This window comes from Mesocricetus auratus, unplaced genomic scaffold (genome assembly GCF_017639785.1).
Source record: "Mesocricetus auratus isolate SY011 unplaced genomic scaffold, BCM_Maur_2.0 Super-Scaffold_100013, whole genome shotgun sequence".
Lineage (NCBI taxonomy): Eukaryota > Metazoa > Chordata > Mammalia > Rodentia > Cricetidae > Mesocricetus > Mesocricetus auratus.
This window is the reverse complement of record NW_024429196.1, coordinates 17,681,859-17,700,636: the sequence shown is the minus strand read 5'-3', so window position 1 is coordinate 17,700,636 and position 18,778 is coordinate 17,681,859. Positions and strand designations below refer to the sequence as shown.

Here is an 18,778-nt window from a genome sequence, read left to right as displayed (position 1 = left end):
TGGATCAAGCATCTGTTTAACCTTAGCAGAATGAGGCATTGGACATACATGCTTAATCTCCAAAGCAGGAAATTATAAATACATAGCTCCTTTGGGTCCTTTCTTCAGATATTCCTACCTGTAAATGTAAATAATTCATATATTTCATATCTGTACATTATAAATTCATGTGATGATCCTGCATGATTTTCTAGATGCTATTCTATTAAATACTCTACTGTTGCATTATTTCATTACTACCTTCTGAGATCAAATTCTTACTGTGAATTCATTGAGGCAAAAGCAATGAAAAGGCTGCAAGTAGTATTGATTATTTGGATGCTAACCATAAGTGCAATGTGATGTTAATGTTTTCTCCTTTGGTACTTATCCATTATCATGATCTATGAAATCACCCTGTCCCTGTTTCTTTGCTGTTGTTATGATAAATAACCTTAAAATAGCAACATAGAGAGAAAATGATTATTCTGTTTCACATTTCAAGGGCACAGCTCATCCTGCAGGGGAAGTTGAGGCAACAGGAGCATGAACTAGGTCCTTAAATTCACAATCCCAAGCAGAATATGGTGAACTCATGGAGCTCTCTGTCTTCATTTTTATAGTCCAGGGTGCAAACAAGCAATAGTGGGCAGGCTTTCCCATCTCCATAGGAACAGGCAAGGTAACTCCCAAGAGGCATGCCTGGGAGTCAATATCTTGTTGATTCGCGTTCTCTGGAAAGCTAGAACCAAAACATCCACAAAGCAGCTTGCAAAATCAAAGCCTTCTGAGTCCCAACTGGCTTTCCTGTTAGCTTAATATGGGTGTTGTTTTTATTTGTCCATTAGGGTTATGGTATATGTTAGATCATGGTACATTCTGAAGCATTCACATTTTTAATATGTTATACTACTTATTTAATTTTCAGTAGTCTGAGGAAATACTTGCATATATCTCTTTAAAATTAACTTTTAGGTTGAAGAATTATATCCTGAAACTGGGGTAGCTGGTTCACAGATATTTATAGTTAAGAAAAGTAAAAATATTGTGAGTATGCAAGAATATTTGAAATCTGAGGTGAACCAGTATCACTTTCCCTCCATGTTCAACTCGCTGCACAGAGATAGCTGATTCCCCACTAATCCTTTTGCCTCTTGTTTCTTTCTCTCTGTTGGTGAACAAAACTCTTTAGGAGGAATGTATAACCAGAATAAGTAGATACAATGTGTAAAAAGAAGGAAAGAAGTGTCCATAAATATAAACTCAGAAATCCCATAATTTCTTTCAGATTCTTATCAAGGCTAGGAATCTAGCATAAATGCAAGGACAGGTGGATTTAACTGATTAGGACACTGTCATGATAATACCTCTGCACATGCTAAAACATGTTCACTGCTACTCCCACCAGTATTGCTTTGGGAAAAAGTGTAGATGGGTCAACATGTCTGTTTAGGTGAGGTAAACGGCAGCATGGACATTATCAGTGTTCCACCGGTTTTGTTTTATTTTTTTTTCATTAATTGATTCTTTTGGAATTTTGCATCTTAATCCCACACATCTCCCTGTCCCTTTATATCCGAATCTCCCTCTTGTAGTGCTCACCCCCCTCCAGTGAGGAAAGCTAGAAAGTAATAAAAAGGTAAAAATAAACAGTTAAAAAAGAAAACATTTTGCTTCTCCATTTTTCCCACTTCTCCATCACTTCTTCATTCGTCTCAGTGGCATTGGGTATCATGCAATATACTCTTTTGTCCACACAGCTTTACTTGCAGATGTTTATTGTGTAAGGAGTTATTGGTCAGGTTCAAGGCTTCTGGCTTTGGTAAACCATGAGGGGACCCTCACTGAAACTCCTCTCAAATATCCTGTTGTTATTGGGAGTCATGACGATCCTGGGACTATGGTTCTGCAGGATCAGTCCATTCACACACAGGTTATAGGTGGGGTAGATGTTGGGGTTTGTCTGTCCCAAGTCCTGGATGTGTGCCTAGGTGGCTGCTGACTTGATCAGTCCAGGCCACTGGGACTGCTCCTCTCAGCTGAGGGGCAGAACCAGATCTCCCAGGGTGTGGAGAGGGGTAGGGCCAGCTTTTCTGGGGTGGGACTAACTTTCCTGGAGTGGGGCCAGCTTTCCTGGGGTGGAGCCAGCTTTCCCCGTGCTGGGGGCATCTCTTATGCTAGGGTTCTGGGTCAGCTCTCCTGGAGGTTGGTTAGGGATAGGTCACTGGAATTTTCATTGGTTAAGAGTTCCTGTGCCACACAATATTTCTTATTATTTAAGGCTTCAGTTATTCCACTAATATGAGCCTCTTTCATTTCAGACAGACAAAGGACTGTCAGAAGTATGGCAACAAAACATGCCAGACCCTTATAATCAGTGGCAAAAGGCCACTATCCTGCTGGGAAAATTAAGGAATTTTGAGATCATCTTTCAAGGCATCAGAACAAAGGATCTAGAAGGTGGAGCTGCAATTGATGACATTGAATTCAAGAACTGCACGACTGGTGAGTGTCCGGGAAGCCTTCCAATGCAGAAACATACTTGGAGTGTGGCTGTTTTCATCTTTGCTGCATGTTTACAAACATACAAAACTCATTCTATGAGTTTTGTCAGCTCACACAGCAATTGAAAAGTGCAGTTTAATAACTGTAAACTTTAAAATACCTATTTAAAAAGCAATATCTGTCTAAAATCATTTATGTTATAACAACTTGTGTCATAAACTTTGTGTCTAGGGAAAACATAAACTAACTGCTCACTGCTCTCGATGCCAGAAACCCCAAACCATTGCCAGTTCAGAGGACATTTGGAGACAGAATCTCTCTGCTGAGTCACATGGCAGAAGGAAAACTTTTCTCCCTACGGCCATGTTGGTATATTAATTCCATGTTGTCAGCTCTATCCTCATGACCCACTCACCTACATCTTCAAGTCCTCTACCTTCTAATAACGTCAATGGAAGTCAGGGTCTCAATGGGACATTAAATGGGATTAAAATAGTTTGAGTATCAATACCTTCTCATTGTTCGTCTGCAAAAGTAACTCCACTTCTGTATCATATTTCTACCATGCACAAGTTGTCTCTCTTAAATACATTTTCAACACAGCATAAAATGTAAAGTCTGAGATCTATCTATCTATCTATCTATCTATCTATCTATCTATCTATATCTTTAGCTTAAAGTAACAAAAATATCCAATAAAACAGATTAGAAGCTGGCTGCTAACACATGCATGAGAAATAAATTTAAGTCCACCTGAAGCAGAACTTGAAGCGGGAGCTATGTGTAGGGGATTTTTAAATGCTGCTCCAAGATTAGAACTGCATTCAAACAACATGAAAGAATTCTACGATCCATTCCCATATGTCTCACTGTGAAGTCTAGCTACAGATTTTCTTCACAGAGCTACCTAGTAAATGTCAAAAATAATTATAAATAAGTTTGCCCATTTTCAGCTTGCAAAATCCTTTAAGAGGAATTCTTTGGTTTTACTTCCAAAATAGTCCTGTGTGATACATGCTGCCAATGAAAGACACTCCTGTGGCTTTCTGCTCCATTCCACTTAGAAGCAAGCCTCCTAGAAAGAAGAATTAATCCTGTATGTGAATTAATTTCACTGTTGCTCTCATATTTAAGTATCATTTCACCAAGGGAGTTCAAATATGCAACTTTGGCATGAATGATGTTATCTGTCCATTTTATGAGTACTGCTGCTTCAAAGTTCTCCGGTTCATTAGAAACAAACATTTAAAAACTCCACTTTACTTCCACCATTATTTCTAGAAAAGGTAGGTGCTCCTCAGTTGCCTGGCATATGTACATGAAGGGAGGCCTCTTCACCTGTGCCCTATGACCTTGGGAGCACATAGATCTGGGTGTCTAAGATGTACTGATAGGACTTGGAGATGTTTAGGAACTGATGCTTCAACAAATACAAGCACAGTTATGCAGAATAATAAAGAGAAGATATTCTTAATTGTCCTTCATTAAATAACTTATTAGTAAATTTCCTAGTAATGCATTGATTAGGGATCAAATTCATTTTTTAAATATGCCTGAAGAATGGCTCTATTATACAGTTTGTCCTAGCTTACAACATGAAATATGTGTCTTTTTGGACAAGTTAATATAAAAGCAAACAAGTAACACATAGAAAAAGATAATGAAATTACAGCCCATTTTTATTCTAGCTGCTTTAAAAATGATCCATATACAAAGCTTATAAAGTTCAACATCCATTCATAAGATGGAGGAAAAGGAAAAGAATACATATTGAAAAAAAGAAATGTCCAGCTTTATAGTTATAAAAGTTGTGAATTTACAGGGATACACATTTCAACCAATTACAATATAAGTATAACTATTTCCTAATTGTAACCATTAACCTATTGCAAGCCTTACTGTTAATGCTAAGTAGCATGTGTACCCAATTTTGCAACAAGATCCCTGGGCACACACTTGCTCTCTTTTTCTTATTTTAAAGGGAGTGACATGATTTTTTCCTTATTTTTCTTACCTGTAAAATACCAGTGATGGTGTTCCTATTTCATATTATGTACATGAAAATTCAATTAACAACTCTAAATAAAGCATATTAGGAACATTTGATGTCTCAATAGTTGTTAGTTTAAAATACATACAAACAACAGCAAAAAAATTCTGTATCAACACTCAGTCTTATTCTCCTTAAAAACACCACTTTCTACATGCTTGGCAAACATCTGTTGATTAGTGAAGTTGACGAAAATTTTGCAAGATTCAATGCATATCTCCTCATAACAGGGATGAATATGTGTCCCTTAATGTTCCAGCATATGGATTTTTAATTTCCCATTTCATAGCATCATTCTTGATTCTTATCATTCCTCACACACTACCAGTGTGTTACCTCTGGATAGTCTATTTCCAGTACCTGTCTGTAAATTACCTCCAAGACACTTACAAACCTAGGTTCGCAGTGTAAAACTTCAATAGTTTTATAAATTATTCCCTTTTCTTCAGAAAATATAAAAATCCAAGTGAGTCATTGCCAGCTTCCAGAGCAGAGAAAAGGAATGATACTATTTAGGGAATAGAAAATATTTCCAGAAGTCAATAAAATATACTAAGTAGAAAAAAACTACTTTGTTTCTATATAAATTCAGAATAGTTAATCATATCATACCCAACAAATAATCCTGAATACAAAAGATTGAAACAATGTAAAGGAACATATGAGAATGTAGCACCAATTTTAGATGTCTAGTACATTGTCTTCACACCTAATCTGAAGAAGAGGGTTTTTTGTTACTGTTTCATGTCTTTCATTTTACCTCTCAAAACCTATAAAGACTCCTGACTATTCCTGGAAAAAGTAAATTATCTGAAGTGAAAACAGGTGGCATGATGATCAGCTCTGCATCACCTTTGATTAACCTGAAGTTGGGAGATCATAAAGTGTGATTTCTGTGTATTATGTTCATGAATAAATAAAACTATACACAGAATCCAGTAGGATTTGGTGTTAAGACATAATTTATACATTTTTTTATTTGATAAATTTTGTTTCTGCTCAATGTACAAGTGTTGCATTATTTTAAAATAAATACTGGAGTAGAGGAAAATGATGCCAAGTGGAAAAAGTAAATATCTCATATTTTTAAAATATTAGAAATTACCTTTATTCTTAATAATAAAAAGCTATAAACTTTGTGACTTTATAATGTAGGGATAAACAAAGTGATGTTTATAAGTGGAAGGTGGATGGATAGAAAAACATTTGAAAATGTATCTATAGAGACTATTTGTACAAATCTTTATGAAATATCAAAAATAAAGAAAATTCTTTTTCCAAGTATTTTTATTCTGGCAGCAGATTGAGGTACTTAAAGTAACATCCAGTGTTGTACCATTCAGTGCTGACAGATGTCATAAATGACATAAAAAAGAAAGTGATAGAGAATTACTAGCCTGACAAGAGAAGTACGAAACACTCAATTTGAAGGTTGCAACTGGTCAAAGCCTAAATAAAAGTAGAAATCAGTCGTGAAGACATTTAGGGAAAGAATAACCTTGAGATGGGCAGATTTAAGTAAACACATTGCTAGAGTGGAATAATGGTATAGAGATAATTATGTGTATGGAATGGCATATAGAATTTTGTCATTCAAAATCAAATAGACTCTCCCAGCAAGGGAACTAAACAAGGAGATGGTAGAGGGAGATTTATTAAGTGTAATTTTTGCTCTGGAAAATATTGAACAAATCCCATAAAGTTTGTCCTTATGAAGAGTGGGGTGGGGATTGGGTGGCAGGTTGGAGGAGGGTTAAAGGGGAGTGGGGGAGGAAGGGACGGAGAGGAAGCTGGAGCTGGGATTCATATGTGAAGCGAGCTTATTTGTAATTTAAATTAAAAATATTAATTAATTAGAAACAAAAAACTGTTGGAAATAAAATTAGGATTGATTTGAGGCATGTGCATTCAGCATTAATACTTCATGTTAACTACTCCACCAACATTAAACTAATTTAACATTTAAACTAATCCCCACAAACTCTGAAAGCAAAGCATAGAAATTACCTAATAGCCAGATTGGTTATCCTTCTAATACTTAATGGTAACTTCCCTTTGTTAAGCTACTCTTAAAAATCACATTGATTTCCTGCAGGGAAAAAGCAGCTACCTATCAGATGACTTATCTGGTGGTCAGTATGAATGATTAACAAGTTTTCTGAATCCAGTAAAACAGAAGTATCAACTATGCAATTAGTTCCAGGAAATGAATGTATTGCATCTTAAGGTGATGAGGAACAATTAAAGTCTAGGATTCATAGCAAATAGGACCAACATGGCCAGGGAAAGCTGTCCAGCGCTAATGGAGACTCATGTTAACTGCACATTCATGAATTGTTCCACAGCTGACAGTCAGGGGAATGAAGTCTACCTTGGAGTTTATTCTCTGGTGAAAAGGACACACTTGGCAAGAGTATAGCAAGATACTTGAGAAACCAGAGATGGAGCATGGGAAGTCCCAGCCTCTTCCTTCTCTCTTAACTTAGCATGATGAATTTCCAGCATCTTCTTCAGTTATGAGAGCTGATAACTTATGGCCACTAGGAATACTCTCCTACAGAATATTTGTCAAAAACTGCAAAAGCTCTCAAAGGAGTATCAGACATACCTGTGTTTCTAGCATTCATGATCTGTAATATTAGCTCAAGTCACTTAAGGTAATGCAAACCCAAGCTTAATTTTTTAATAATCAAGTAATCTTCATTGTTAGAGTCACTCTATATTTAGATTATGAAAACATTCTAAGAAGAGGATGGATGAAAAATTTTAACTCGAGGAAAATCCAGGTCTTGGAAAGTTTTATTCTTTCTAGTGGTGGTGATAATGGGATTGCTTTTTCTTGAGATAGTGTTTCAATATGCAGCACATGCTAATCCTGAAGATAGTGCTACTGATTAGTAAATACCACACTGTCTATAGCTTCTTACTATATCTGACAAAGATATTTTTCAGAAGATAGTTTCAGCCACATATCCTCTTCAGTTAGGTGAATTCACATGAGTAAGATCTACAAGCTTATAACAACTAGCATGGGTCACTGGAAATATGAAACTTTGAAATCTTGGCTGCAAATCCCATTGATATAGATTGATTTTATTCAAATATTACTATCTATATAGACCTTTGCTGGTATTAGAGAAGACCTTATGGCAAGTTCAAGACCCTAGTTTCCTTAGAGTTTTTGGATGTGAAGAGATTAGTGAATGATACTGACTTTTCAAAACCTGGGAATATGTTTAAGTAAAACATAACTTAACCAATCCTGTTGAAAAGGCAGTGTCATTTCTTGTATAACACAGGGGGGCATTATTTATAATTAAAACAGCTATAAAGCCAGTTTTGTACAAAGAGTTGTGTTTGATAATGAGCTGTCCTGCATTGTGATCTGGGGGCACAAACACATTACTGCTTGTAAGGTCCCATTCTAAGAAGTGCTGCTACTTGATGAATGCATTCAGTATGAGTGATTAATCCTGTATATGTTTATTCAGTGTAAAGATGTCAGCACAGATACCTTATCTTCAGATTTAATTGTCTGTGTTAAGAAAAAGCTTTCAGCACCCCCAGTTCTACACTGCGAGGAAAGACTCGGGGTGCACACAGTTGACACGAATGTAATTATGAACTAAGAGGCACGGCTAGCCTTTGTGGCATCTGCCCTCTGCTCCAGTCATTGGCAGCTGTGCCCTCACCTGCATTTACTGCTGGATTTGGTTGAGATAGGAAGCAAGAGGTCACATTGTTAGGGTCAAAAAACCTCATTCTTAATCTTAAGACTTAGAATAATATTTTTTTTACTTTCTCTACAATCAAAAAATAACTATTAATCCTGGCCTGAGGCCATATTGTAAACAGAGGACTATTTGATTGAGTTCTGTGTATCTTTAATCAGCTATTTTAAATTAGAACAAAATCAAGACCATGAATGGATCTAATTAGTTTAATATTGTGTTCAAGTAAACCATTTGTGGCATACTGAGACGATATCAGATATTGCTTTATCTTTCAATTGAGAAAAATTAGCATTTTAATGTTAAAAGGTCTACATTTGAAGATGCAATTTATGGATATCATAATCATGAATGGAATATTATAATTAACATTGTTATATTTGATTATAATCAAAGCCCAATGATATGACTTAGTTCATTTGTAATATTAAAAAAATAATTACTTGAGCAGATATTTTAGAAAGACTTAAATAGCCCTTGAAATAGTTCTAGGTTCAAATGATGGCACTGTAAATCAGCATGCTAACATTATCCTCAGTTCATGTAATTTCTAATTAGAACTGTTTCAAGCCTAATGAACTACTCCACACATTATTGAATTAGTACGACCATTACATAGACAATGCTGTGTTTCAATTTTTGTTGGACTATATTTTATTCAAAATAATATTGATGCTTTCCATAAAATTTTTATATTACACTCATGCGTTTTTCCATTCTCCATTATTCAATTGTGAGATATGCTTCCCAATCCTAAAATATTTGTATTACTGTTTACAATGTAGAAGGAATCTAAGCTTAGGGTGTATTTCAAAAACAATGTGAAACTCTAGAACATTATATCATGAGATGACCCATGATGAAATAAGTTACAATAAAATTTCTTTGTATTTATACATGTGCATATATTAAGCCAGATCTACTATTCACATTTTCTTTTGCTACTTTTTATTACTATTGTTTATTATAGAATATATATATATATATATCATCTTTACAATAGGAATACCTTATTTTCTAATGAGAAGGAGGTTTATGGAAATATACATCTGAGACAAGCTGCTATAATCAAAGGAAATAAAATCATGCAACAAATTGTTAAACCATCATTAAAATTATGAAGATTACCCATGTATAGAAGTATTCCAGCAAATTTATTACTCTAAAAAGCAAGGTGGGTGGGAAAAACAAATCTTGTTGAGGAGTAATATAAAAATGTGTTAAGGCTATGGAAATATAGACTAAGGGCTTATAGTTTCCCACAGACTAGGAAGACAGGACTAGAGATTGGCTCAGGTGATTAAAGCACTTGAAGATGCGAGCTTACATCCTCAGAACTTACAAAAACCTGCTACTATAGTGCAGCTCAACCATCTGTCATCTCAGTAGACCACAGGAAATGGGAGGCAGACACAGGAGAATCTCCTGAGCTCACAGATCAGCTTCCTGGATTGTATGACAACAATGTGACCTTTCCTCAAACAAAGTGGAAAGACAAGGGCAGACCTACAGAGGCTAATTTCTGACCTCCACACACATGCTACAGTACATATATACCTGCACTAATACTCACATATCATACACACCTGCACACACTATTACAAGGAGTGCATCTTGCAATCAAATAGTTGGCATGTTGAGCAAGAGAGCAAAGGATGTAAATAAGTCATGAACTGAGCAGTTCTGGATACTTTTGTGAGAACTTAGTCCTGTGGTCCAGTGCTTTGTTTTCAAGGCTAAGCCTTGGAACTACTCATCTTATAGTGACACTGAATAATATTGTTCAACTGACCCAGTCTACTTACTGATTTGTTGGATATGAGTGTCATTTATAAAAGCATGTATTGTATAGCTATCAATGAAGCCAAAAAGGAAGCTATTGATACTGTATACTGAACAATAAAAGGGTGCTAAGAGCAGAATAACGCTACTACATATGTGACCTCCTTTATGGAGATTGAATACAGAATGATGTCTTGGAGAGGGTTTGACCCAAATGAGTCACACAAATTGCCTTGAGAATTGCCTCAAAGAGCTGCAGAATGAAGTGTTTTGGATTGTTGATTAAAAGGTCAGAGAGAAGCTCAGGGAAAATAGAAAGAAACTAAGTGTGGTTTGTATTTCTTTCCACTAGCTTAATCTTAGGTTTGAAGTCTTCCTGCATTCTCACGATAATTGCTGGGAATTTTGATTTTAATTAGGTCTACTCTAATTACCAATAACATCAAGCATGAGGACAGATTGTTTAAGGACACTGTGAATCTCATGGAACCCCAAATCAGAAATGCACACCAGCTTCAGGATGCTATTAAAACCAGAGACCAAAAAGCGTGACTGAATTAAATGGTGTTTTTTAGGCGCATCTTGTCTCTTTGGGCCACATTATCCTGCCCAACTTCTGTGTGGCCACTTTGTGAATGCAGATAGATATCTTTGATTTACCATTTCAATACATAAAAGATGACTGAGCAGAGTTCAAGTGTTGGACATATTGCTTCAGACACGTTTCCCTCATAGTTATATATTCAGACAGATCTATCTTGGGTCCTAGAAACCCTCACAGTAGTGAGTACTGGAGTTCACTAACAGTAAACATGCCTGCTGGAACTCCACTCTATTGATGACAAAGAGCAAGGCATGAAAGGTGTTTAGTTTTCATTGCAGTACCCTGATGATTCCTATGGGGTATTTTTCAAATACAGACTTACCAATTCAGACTCTAAACCCTCTGTCACCTCCTTTTTAGATGGAAGTGATGCATTTTAGGGTGCTACCTATTTGCTGTATTCAGCCCAGTCACCAACATCATGAATGGCCAGTACGCCACAGAGATTACTAACATCTTCCAACTGGCAAATCATAAATCCTGCTGTTTGGGGCACTGTCAATCCCATGGGGATCCAGAGAAAACCCAAAACTCTGGCCAAATCCTGACTGTAGTAGTCTTAGGCTGCATAGTCTCAGCTGTTTGGATCACCTAGGCCACTGCTTCAGGGAGTCTTTTTTTTTTTTTTCGAGACAGGGTTTCTCTGTATTGTTTTGGAGGCTGTCGGTCCAGCCTGGCCTCGAACTCACAGAGATCCGTCTGCCTCTGCCTCGTGAGTGCTGGGATTAAAGGCGTGTGCCACCAGCGCCCGGCCAGGGAGTCTTTCTTGATCAAACCATATTAGTCTGGAAGGAATCCACAGCTTTTCATCCTCTGTGAAAGAAAAAAAAAAAAACGGAATCTCTTTCCCAAAGTAACGTGTCTTTTGACTTAAATTTTAAAGTGAAGCCATTTTTAAAATATATAAGTTGGATTAATCCAGCAGCATTTATAATCAAATGTCTGTTAGCAGCTGTTACTCTTTCCTCAGCAGCCAAACAATTCAAAGACAACACAGTAACATAGAGTATCCAGACTTCCAGACTCTCTGTATATTTTCCATCTTACCTGGATTTTTTTATTACTTTACTTCTTTTACTTTTTTTTTGAGACAGGGTTTCTTTGTGTATCTTTGCCTGTCCTGGAACTCAGTCTGTAAACCAGGCTGGTCTTGAAATCACAGAGATCTACATGCCTCTGCCTTCAGATGCTCATGCCCTTCATTCAAGTTGGCATGTTGTGTGCTGTGTTCCCACTGCCTGTAGATGTCTTCCATACACTGTAAATCGTCTTTAGAGTATCCATACTTAATGCAATGCAAATGCTAGGTAAACAGTGTTACACGTTATTGTTCAGGAAATGATGCTAAGACAGCAAATCCTAAAAATGTTCGGTACAGAGTGGATATTTCCCAAACTGAATTTGTGGATCTAAAGCATGCAGAGATGGAGAACCAAATGTGTTGTCCAAGAAAAAAACTCTCCAATCTGCTCTGTTTCTACCCGATGTCTATGGAGGTTGCTTCCTGCTTGTTTCCCCACAGACTTTGGTAATTACCTTGTCTTTACAGTTCCAAACACTGAGCTTTCTTACAGTTTTGCCATTTCTAGCAAGACCTCTTTTTATTTCAAAAATAATTTATTTCCTTCAATACTCACAAACAGTGATGTTTGTTAATTTTGTAACAAGATACTTTTCTAATGCATAGACAAAATAAAACATGATTAACACTGAGATTAAATCTTGTCATTATAACTTCTATCCATGTTGGGCCATTTTTTTAATAAGATTTGCGAATTCATCCTTTACCAGACATTTCTGTGGTGCTATTGGCCTTTTTACAGTCGAGTACTCATGGATGGGTGGTCCCGAGTGATATATAAGCAAGCAGGATTATTAGCATGCATGATAGCAAACCATGAGGAGTAAGCCCATAAACACTGATTCTTAAGGGCCTCTGCTTCTGTTCCTAGCTCCAGGTTCCTGTTCCGAGTTCCTGTGCCTGCTTCCTTCAGTGATAGACCAATAAATACTTCCCTTCCTAAGTTACTTTTGGTTACTTTTTTATCATAGTAACAACTATTAGAGCTAAGATATATGTCTCCAACTTTAAATGTTTGTATTAGTTTACTATGACTATCATAATAAAAACAAACTAAAAACCCCAAAGTCTAGTTAGCTTAAACTGTACAATTGTGTTTTCTTACTTCAACAAGCTGACAGCCCAAGATATCAGCAAATTTGTATCTTCTTGAGATCTCTTTCCACAGCTCACGCTTGTCCACCTTTATTCACTTATCACATCATCTTTCTCCTTACACATATCTTGGCATTTCTTCTCTGGTCTGATGAGAATACTAGTCACCCTGCATCTTAGTCCTGACCTAATGCCCTCAGTTTTACCTAATAATCTCTATCTCAAAACACAGCTGTATGAATCACAACCTTCTCATGTGATCTCATTCACCCTACAGCAGACTCTTAATAAGGGTTCCTTTCATGCAGTTTATTACCCAAAGTCCACCGCATGTATCTCAGCACTTTTGTTACAACAATCTTTTGCATACCAAAGGCCCAAAATACAAGAGGCAATGTGAATGTATCGAAGGGAAGTCATGAGTGCTTCTTAAATTTGAAAAACAGAAAGAAAAAAATCACATGCTGAGGTTACTGAGATCTGTGTAATACTTTGAAAGATGGCACAGCAATATTAGTCTCATAAATAGTCCTATTACTATCATGGCAGTGAGTCCATCTGTCTGACAAGTTGGTAATATAGCAAGTGTGGTCCCGCAGTAGGTAAGACCAAAGATGTCTTTCCTTCCCTTTTGAGCAACCCACAAAGCACCTACCAGAAAATTGAAAACCTTCCAGCAGAGAATTTCCTTGTCAGTTGCAGATTTATTCCTCTGTCTCCTACAACCAATATCTGTGGTGTCTTCAGCAATAGGACCTTACTAGCTATTTATAGTGGGCAACCAGGAGCAATGGCCATTGCCTATGTTGTTTTGGATGCCTCTAGAGCCTTCCTGACATATAACTTATAGGGCAGTAACCATAACATATACTTGCTTCTAAGATTTTCATTTAATATTCTAGGTTTCTGGGAGCAGGTAGGGCATTTCTTGCTAAACTCTGCTAACTCAATTATATTTTAAATAATCATACAAGTAAATGGCTTTTATAAAGCTTCTTCATATGACCGTAGAATCACTTAATTTACTCTCTATTATTTAATTTCTCAACCCTTCTGCTCTCATCCTTGGCTTAAACCACTAGCTCCTAGAATGCCACCCCAAATATCGATATTCTTTCATTTCATGCTTGTTCTACTCTACTCTCTCATTATCTGATTTACTTGAATTTCATGATCAAAGGTTCCTAAGTTAGAGTTTCATGCACATTTCTTTCCCCTGCCTCTTCATTCTTCCATCCCCATCATTCTACTACCTGATGGAACCTTTTTCCTCCAGGACTCCCAGTCACATCTTCTATTTCACCTATGTTCTGCAGCCTCCATCCCTAAATATATACCCCTAATCCATTTATAGTTTCCCAGATTCCACAAGTGAAACACACAAAGCAAAGTTTTGGCACTAGGAGATATGTATGAGACAGGATGTGTCACTTTTGTATTTTGGGCCATTCAGTATTTTGAGAATTTCTGCTTTGTGTTTCTTTAATTTTTTCCCTTATAAAGCTCTGATACATTTTTCTTCCCTAGCTGCACCATCTACATATTTCTTTCATAATCCATTGTTCTCTGCTCAAGGGAACATCCTGGATTTATTTTCGTTGCAGATTTCTCAGTGGTTAATTAGAATTCTCTTAATTGTCCCACTCTGGTAGAAACTCAAACGTGGAATTAGGTGATTATCGTGATTATCTGAGACACACAGGAATTCATCTGGATAGATGATGCTTTCATTCTTTTAATTGCTTTAAATATAAGCATCATCCAAAGTATTAAAAAGTTTCTTTTAATCTATAGTAAGATTAGTATGTAATTTGAATGATTAAAAATGGAAAAAGAAATGGAAGTATTAAGAAATTAGAAATTTTATCCCCTACTAATTTCTTTTTGAATCTTACTAATGTATCTCTAGATCATCTTTATGTAAATTATTTTAAGGTTGCATATATTTTGGGGAGTAAAATCAGAAATGGAAAGTTATCTCCTATATATTAAAAATTGCAAACACATTGAAATGAAGTTTGAATTAGTTCAACTTTCTCTAATCACTACATGCAGCTTTCCAATTAGCAGAGGACTCTGTGAAAGAAGGAAAAGTTCTTCCCTCATCAAAACAATTGAAGACCTCAACTGGGCACCAGGGCCTTGGTATTCAGAAGCCTGCCACTTTCCTGAGTCAATGGCAACCTGGGAAGGCAGAAAGCTGATTTCTAGGAAAGTGATCCATATTTAACAAGTTTTGTTTCATCATCATCACATTGAAAATAATATTACTTGCTCTAGAGAACATCTCTGTTTTCAACTTGCTAATGTTGACATTCTAACAATCAGTGCATTCTATCATGATGACCATTCACCAAGTACATTGATGCCATTATCTGAAGTCATTATTGAAAATCTGTCTACTATTATTGAAAAACAATGTATGAGTACTAAATATTTTTAAATACCAAAAGTAAAAAGTGATTTAAAATATTTTTTGCATACAGTGTTTTGTGCTAGAAATTATTCTGACCTATGATGGCAGTAAAAAGGATTAGGACATTCAGCACTTTTTTAAGTTAAGGGTGTTTTTTGTCAGCTCTGTGTTTATATCTTAGTTAAATCATATAGGAAGTCATTTTTAAGATATAAAGACTAAAGGTAAGTTAAAGAAAAGAATAAAATTCAGGAGGAAATGTAGAAAGATAGTAGTGATAAAACATTTATCAAACCTGAAATATATAATTAAATTTGTCTATGCATTAGGTCATATGATGCCGTTTACCTATTTGATTTACAAATGAGTTATAGAATGTCTGTTTGTCAGATGAGAAAGCTGAGATTCAAGAAGGTTAATTAAATCATAAAATTTGGGTAGATTATATTCAGGGAGGTTTGAAGATTTAATTAATCCTTTTCTCAAATTTTCTTTTTTTGTTTGTAATGCATTTGTTAGTAATTGTAAAGTTAAAATATAACATATGTCAGTGTCCCAGTTTCATAACTCATCCTCATTCCTCAATAAACTATTATATCTAGGGATCTGATTGAAATACTATTATCAAATGATTATTTTGGATAAAAATTTTATTCATATTCCAAATATAAGAAAGTTCATTGAAAGGATCAAAAATAATATTGTAGTACCTCGATTAGAAGAGTTTGTATTGCTGGGCGGTGGTGGCGCACGCCTTTAATCCCAGCACTCGGGAGGCAGAGGCAGGCGGATCTCTGTGAGTTCAAGGCCAGGCTGGACCAACAGACTCCATAACAATACAGATAAACCCTGTCTCGTAAAACCAAAAAAAAAAAAAAAGGAATTTGTATCATTTTTTTTATTCAGGACAAACTACATGTAGATCATGGTTTGACCCTGAAATTGAAGCAAATTAAAAGTTATGTGCTATTATCCTGAAGTGACCTCACTAAAAAATTAATATTAAAACCAGACTAATTAAAAGTTCTGAAACAGATTGCTCAACATTTGTAAAGCCATTTTCTTCAGGAAAGCCCCATAGTTCAAAAAGTCTAAAGGATCCTAGGGTTTCTAGATTTTAGAGAAGCCACTTATTTCCTTGAATATAAAATTGTTTTTGTATTATTGATTATTAATATAGCCCTTTCCCACTTTTCAAGCAATACTAACATGGAGGAGCTATCATTCATTTTATAATTATAGAGTCTATACAAGAAACCAATTTTTGTCATAAAATATCAGGGACCTTTATTTTTAAAGATCCTGAATAATGGATAATAGAACTGGAGTAACTAATGAATCCTTAGAAGAATAGTGTATAAGAGCCCAATCCACAGGGTCTCATGAGACCTTTCTTCACTGAGTTTCTATTACGTACCTGTTGTCATTTGAGGGAATGTGGTTGGTGCAAAGTTAATTTAAGATGGAATAATCCTACTGGCATTCATTTGATGAGTTATTACAGTGTATATAGGAAGTTCTTCCCCCAAAGCTTGCATTTTGTAGGTGTGCTCCCCTCTGTGTAGATACCATCATTGAGAAATGATGGAATCCTGAGAACTATGACTTAATCAAAAACAGTCTTGACAGATGCGTAATATGAGAGCATTCCCAGAAAGAGACCTGATTTAAACTAGATCTCTGGGTCATATCCTAGAGATAGATGTCTTCTGCATAATCCTTTTTGTGTTTCTTTCTGCTTCCTGGCTGTTTTCTAGTGAGCAGCTCTGCTCTGTCATTATGCTTCTGCTCTGTCACGCCATAGTCAATGCAGTCAGCTGATTATGAAACAAAACCTCTGAAGCCTTGAGCCCAAAGAAAATTTTCCTCCCTTGTCTTGTTTCTCTCATATCTCTGTCAAAGTGACAAAAAGTTTCCCTGGCATAATTGCCTATTATGAGATTCACCATGCAATCCAAAGCCTAAGATTTATTTTTATGTATTAACAGAGTTGTTGTCTACAAATTTCACCCTTGAACTCTATCAAGTTAGATTCATTATATTTCTTATATTATTTCAATTTGCAATTTTTGGGTCAGCTCCAATCATAATTATCCTCAGCCACATGGAACTCATAGTCCATAATTGGGACATACCTTTAATAAATTATGTCTTATATGAGCTACAGACATTTCTTATGTGACAAAGAGGCCTATGAGCTAGAGACATGACAAGCGGGTCATGCTCCCTGCTCTAAACCCAGGATCTTTAATTTCTCAAATCATGGATCATCTAATCTCTTTTACCCACACCAAAGCTTTTGCCTATCCTCTTCCTCAAATACTATGAACTGTACTTCTGATGTGTACAGTTGAGCAGGAGATGTGATAGAGATAATGGTGGTGAAGTGGAGAGACTTTGTACCTGCACATATTGTAAGTAGATCTACAGCACAATTTGAGTAGTAGCCTTGAAGCTGGGAACTCATTCCTCTTGTGTTTTCCTACAGTATTAGTCAAGTTTGTACAAACAGAATTTACCTTATAAGGAACTCACGTTTTATAATTTTATCCCTATAGTAGTTCCTCATATGCCGATCATAGAAGATTTATGATTCTTTCCTGGAAATTGTATACTTCAGAAATGTATTTGGATATTTCAATGCATATTTCTATACTCCCAATTTCAATAGTCTAATGTTGTTTTAGGATTTATACCCAGTCTTGTCTTATTTAGATGCCATGTACTGCTACTCAGATCATTTTAAATTTTATTCTGATCAATAATGATCTTCCATTTCTGGTATTATCAACTATAGAATATGTGAGAGTATCTTTCATTTCACATGTTTGTCTCCCAAATCAATAGCTATTTATTGATCATTTTGGTTATCTAAAGATATGGATTATGATTACATATGTGTGATGTATTTCCTCAACAAATAATCTAGATTTTCCATTTACCACAACCTTATCTTAAAAGAAACTTTGCATGGGATTTTGAAGGCTCCTTTTAAAAATTATTTGTCCTTGGTGTACCTGTTGACCCATAGAAACCCTAGACAAGATTTCATTCACTGAACTGCAGAATACTGACTTCTTCTCTCTTAATATCTTTGTAGTTATATATTGCAGGAGAAAATAAGTCTTATTTAAATATTTAGTTCATTTGTCATATTTTAAATAATTAAAGGACTAGTTACAGTTCAAAGTCAAAGCACATTTCCCCCATGGAGTAATCATATAGATTCATGTCCTATGGCAAGGAAAAAATAAAACAATCCCAATTGCATAGACTTATATACTAGAAAGTATTTATATACTATGTTGGGCTCACTACAAATTCTCGCTAGAGTTAATTAGGGCAATGTAGCAATGTTTCTACAGTGCTCTGTTAACATGACCTTTAAGTCCATAATTGAACTGTTGACTACAGTCTTAGACTGCCTCTTCTTCCTTCTTCATCTTTGCCCCATCTTAATTCAGTGGTAGTTGTTCATGGAAGTTGTGCAGGTGTCAACTATAGCAGCTCAAAGGTAATAGGAATTCATAAATTG

General features: G+C 35.8%; 1 protein-coding gene across 1 annotated transcript in view; it reads left to right on the top strand.

Annotated features, from left to right (window-relative positions):
- Malrd1 (MAM and LDL receptor class A domain containing 1) overlaps positions 1–18,778 on the top strand; it is a 637,041-nt gene that overhangs the window by 431,299 nt on the left and 186,964 nt on the right. The window contains exon 29 of the mRNA XM_040755448.1: positions 2,301–2,484. Within this exon, the coding sequence (XP_040611382.1) occupies positions 2,301–2,484 (184 nt within the window). The remainder of the gene's footprint in view (positions 1–2,300; positions 2,485–18,778) is intronic.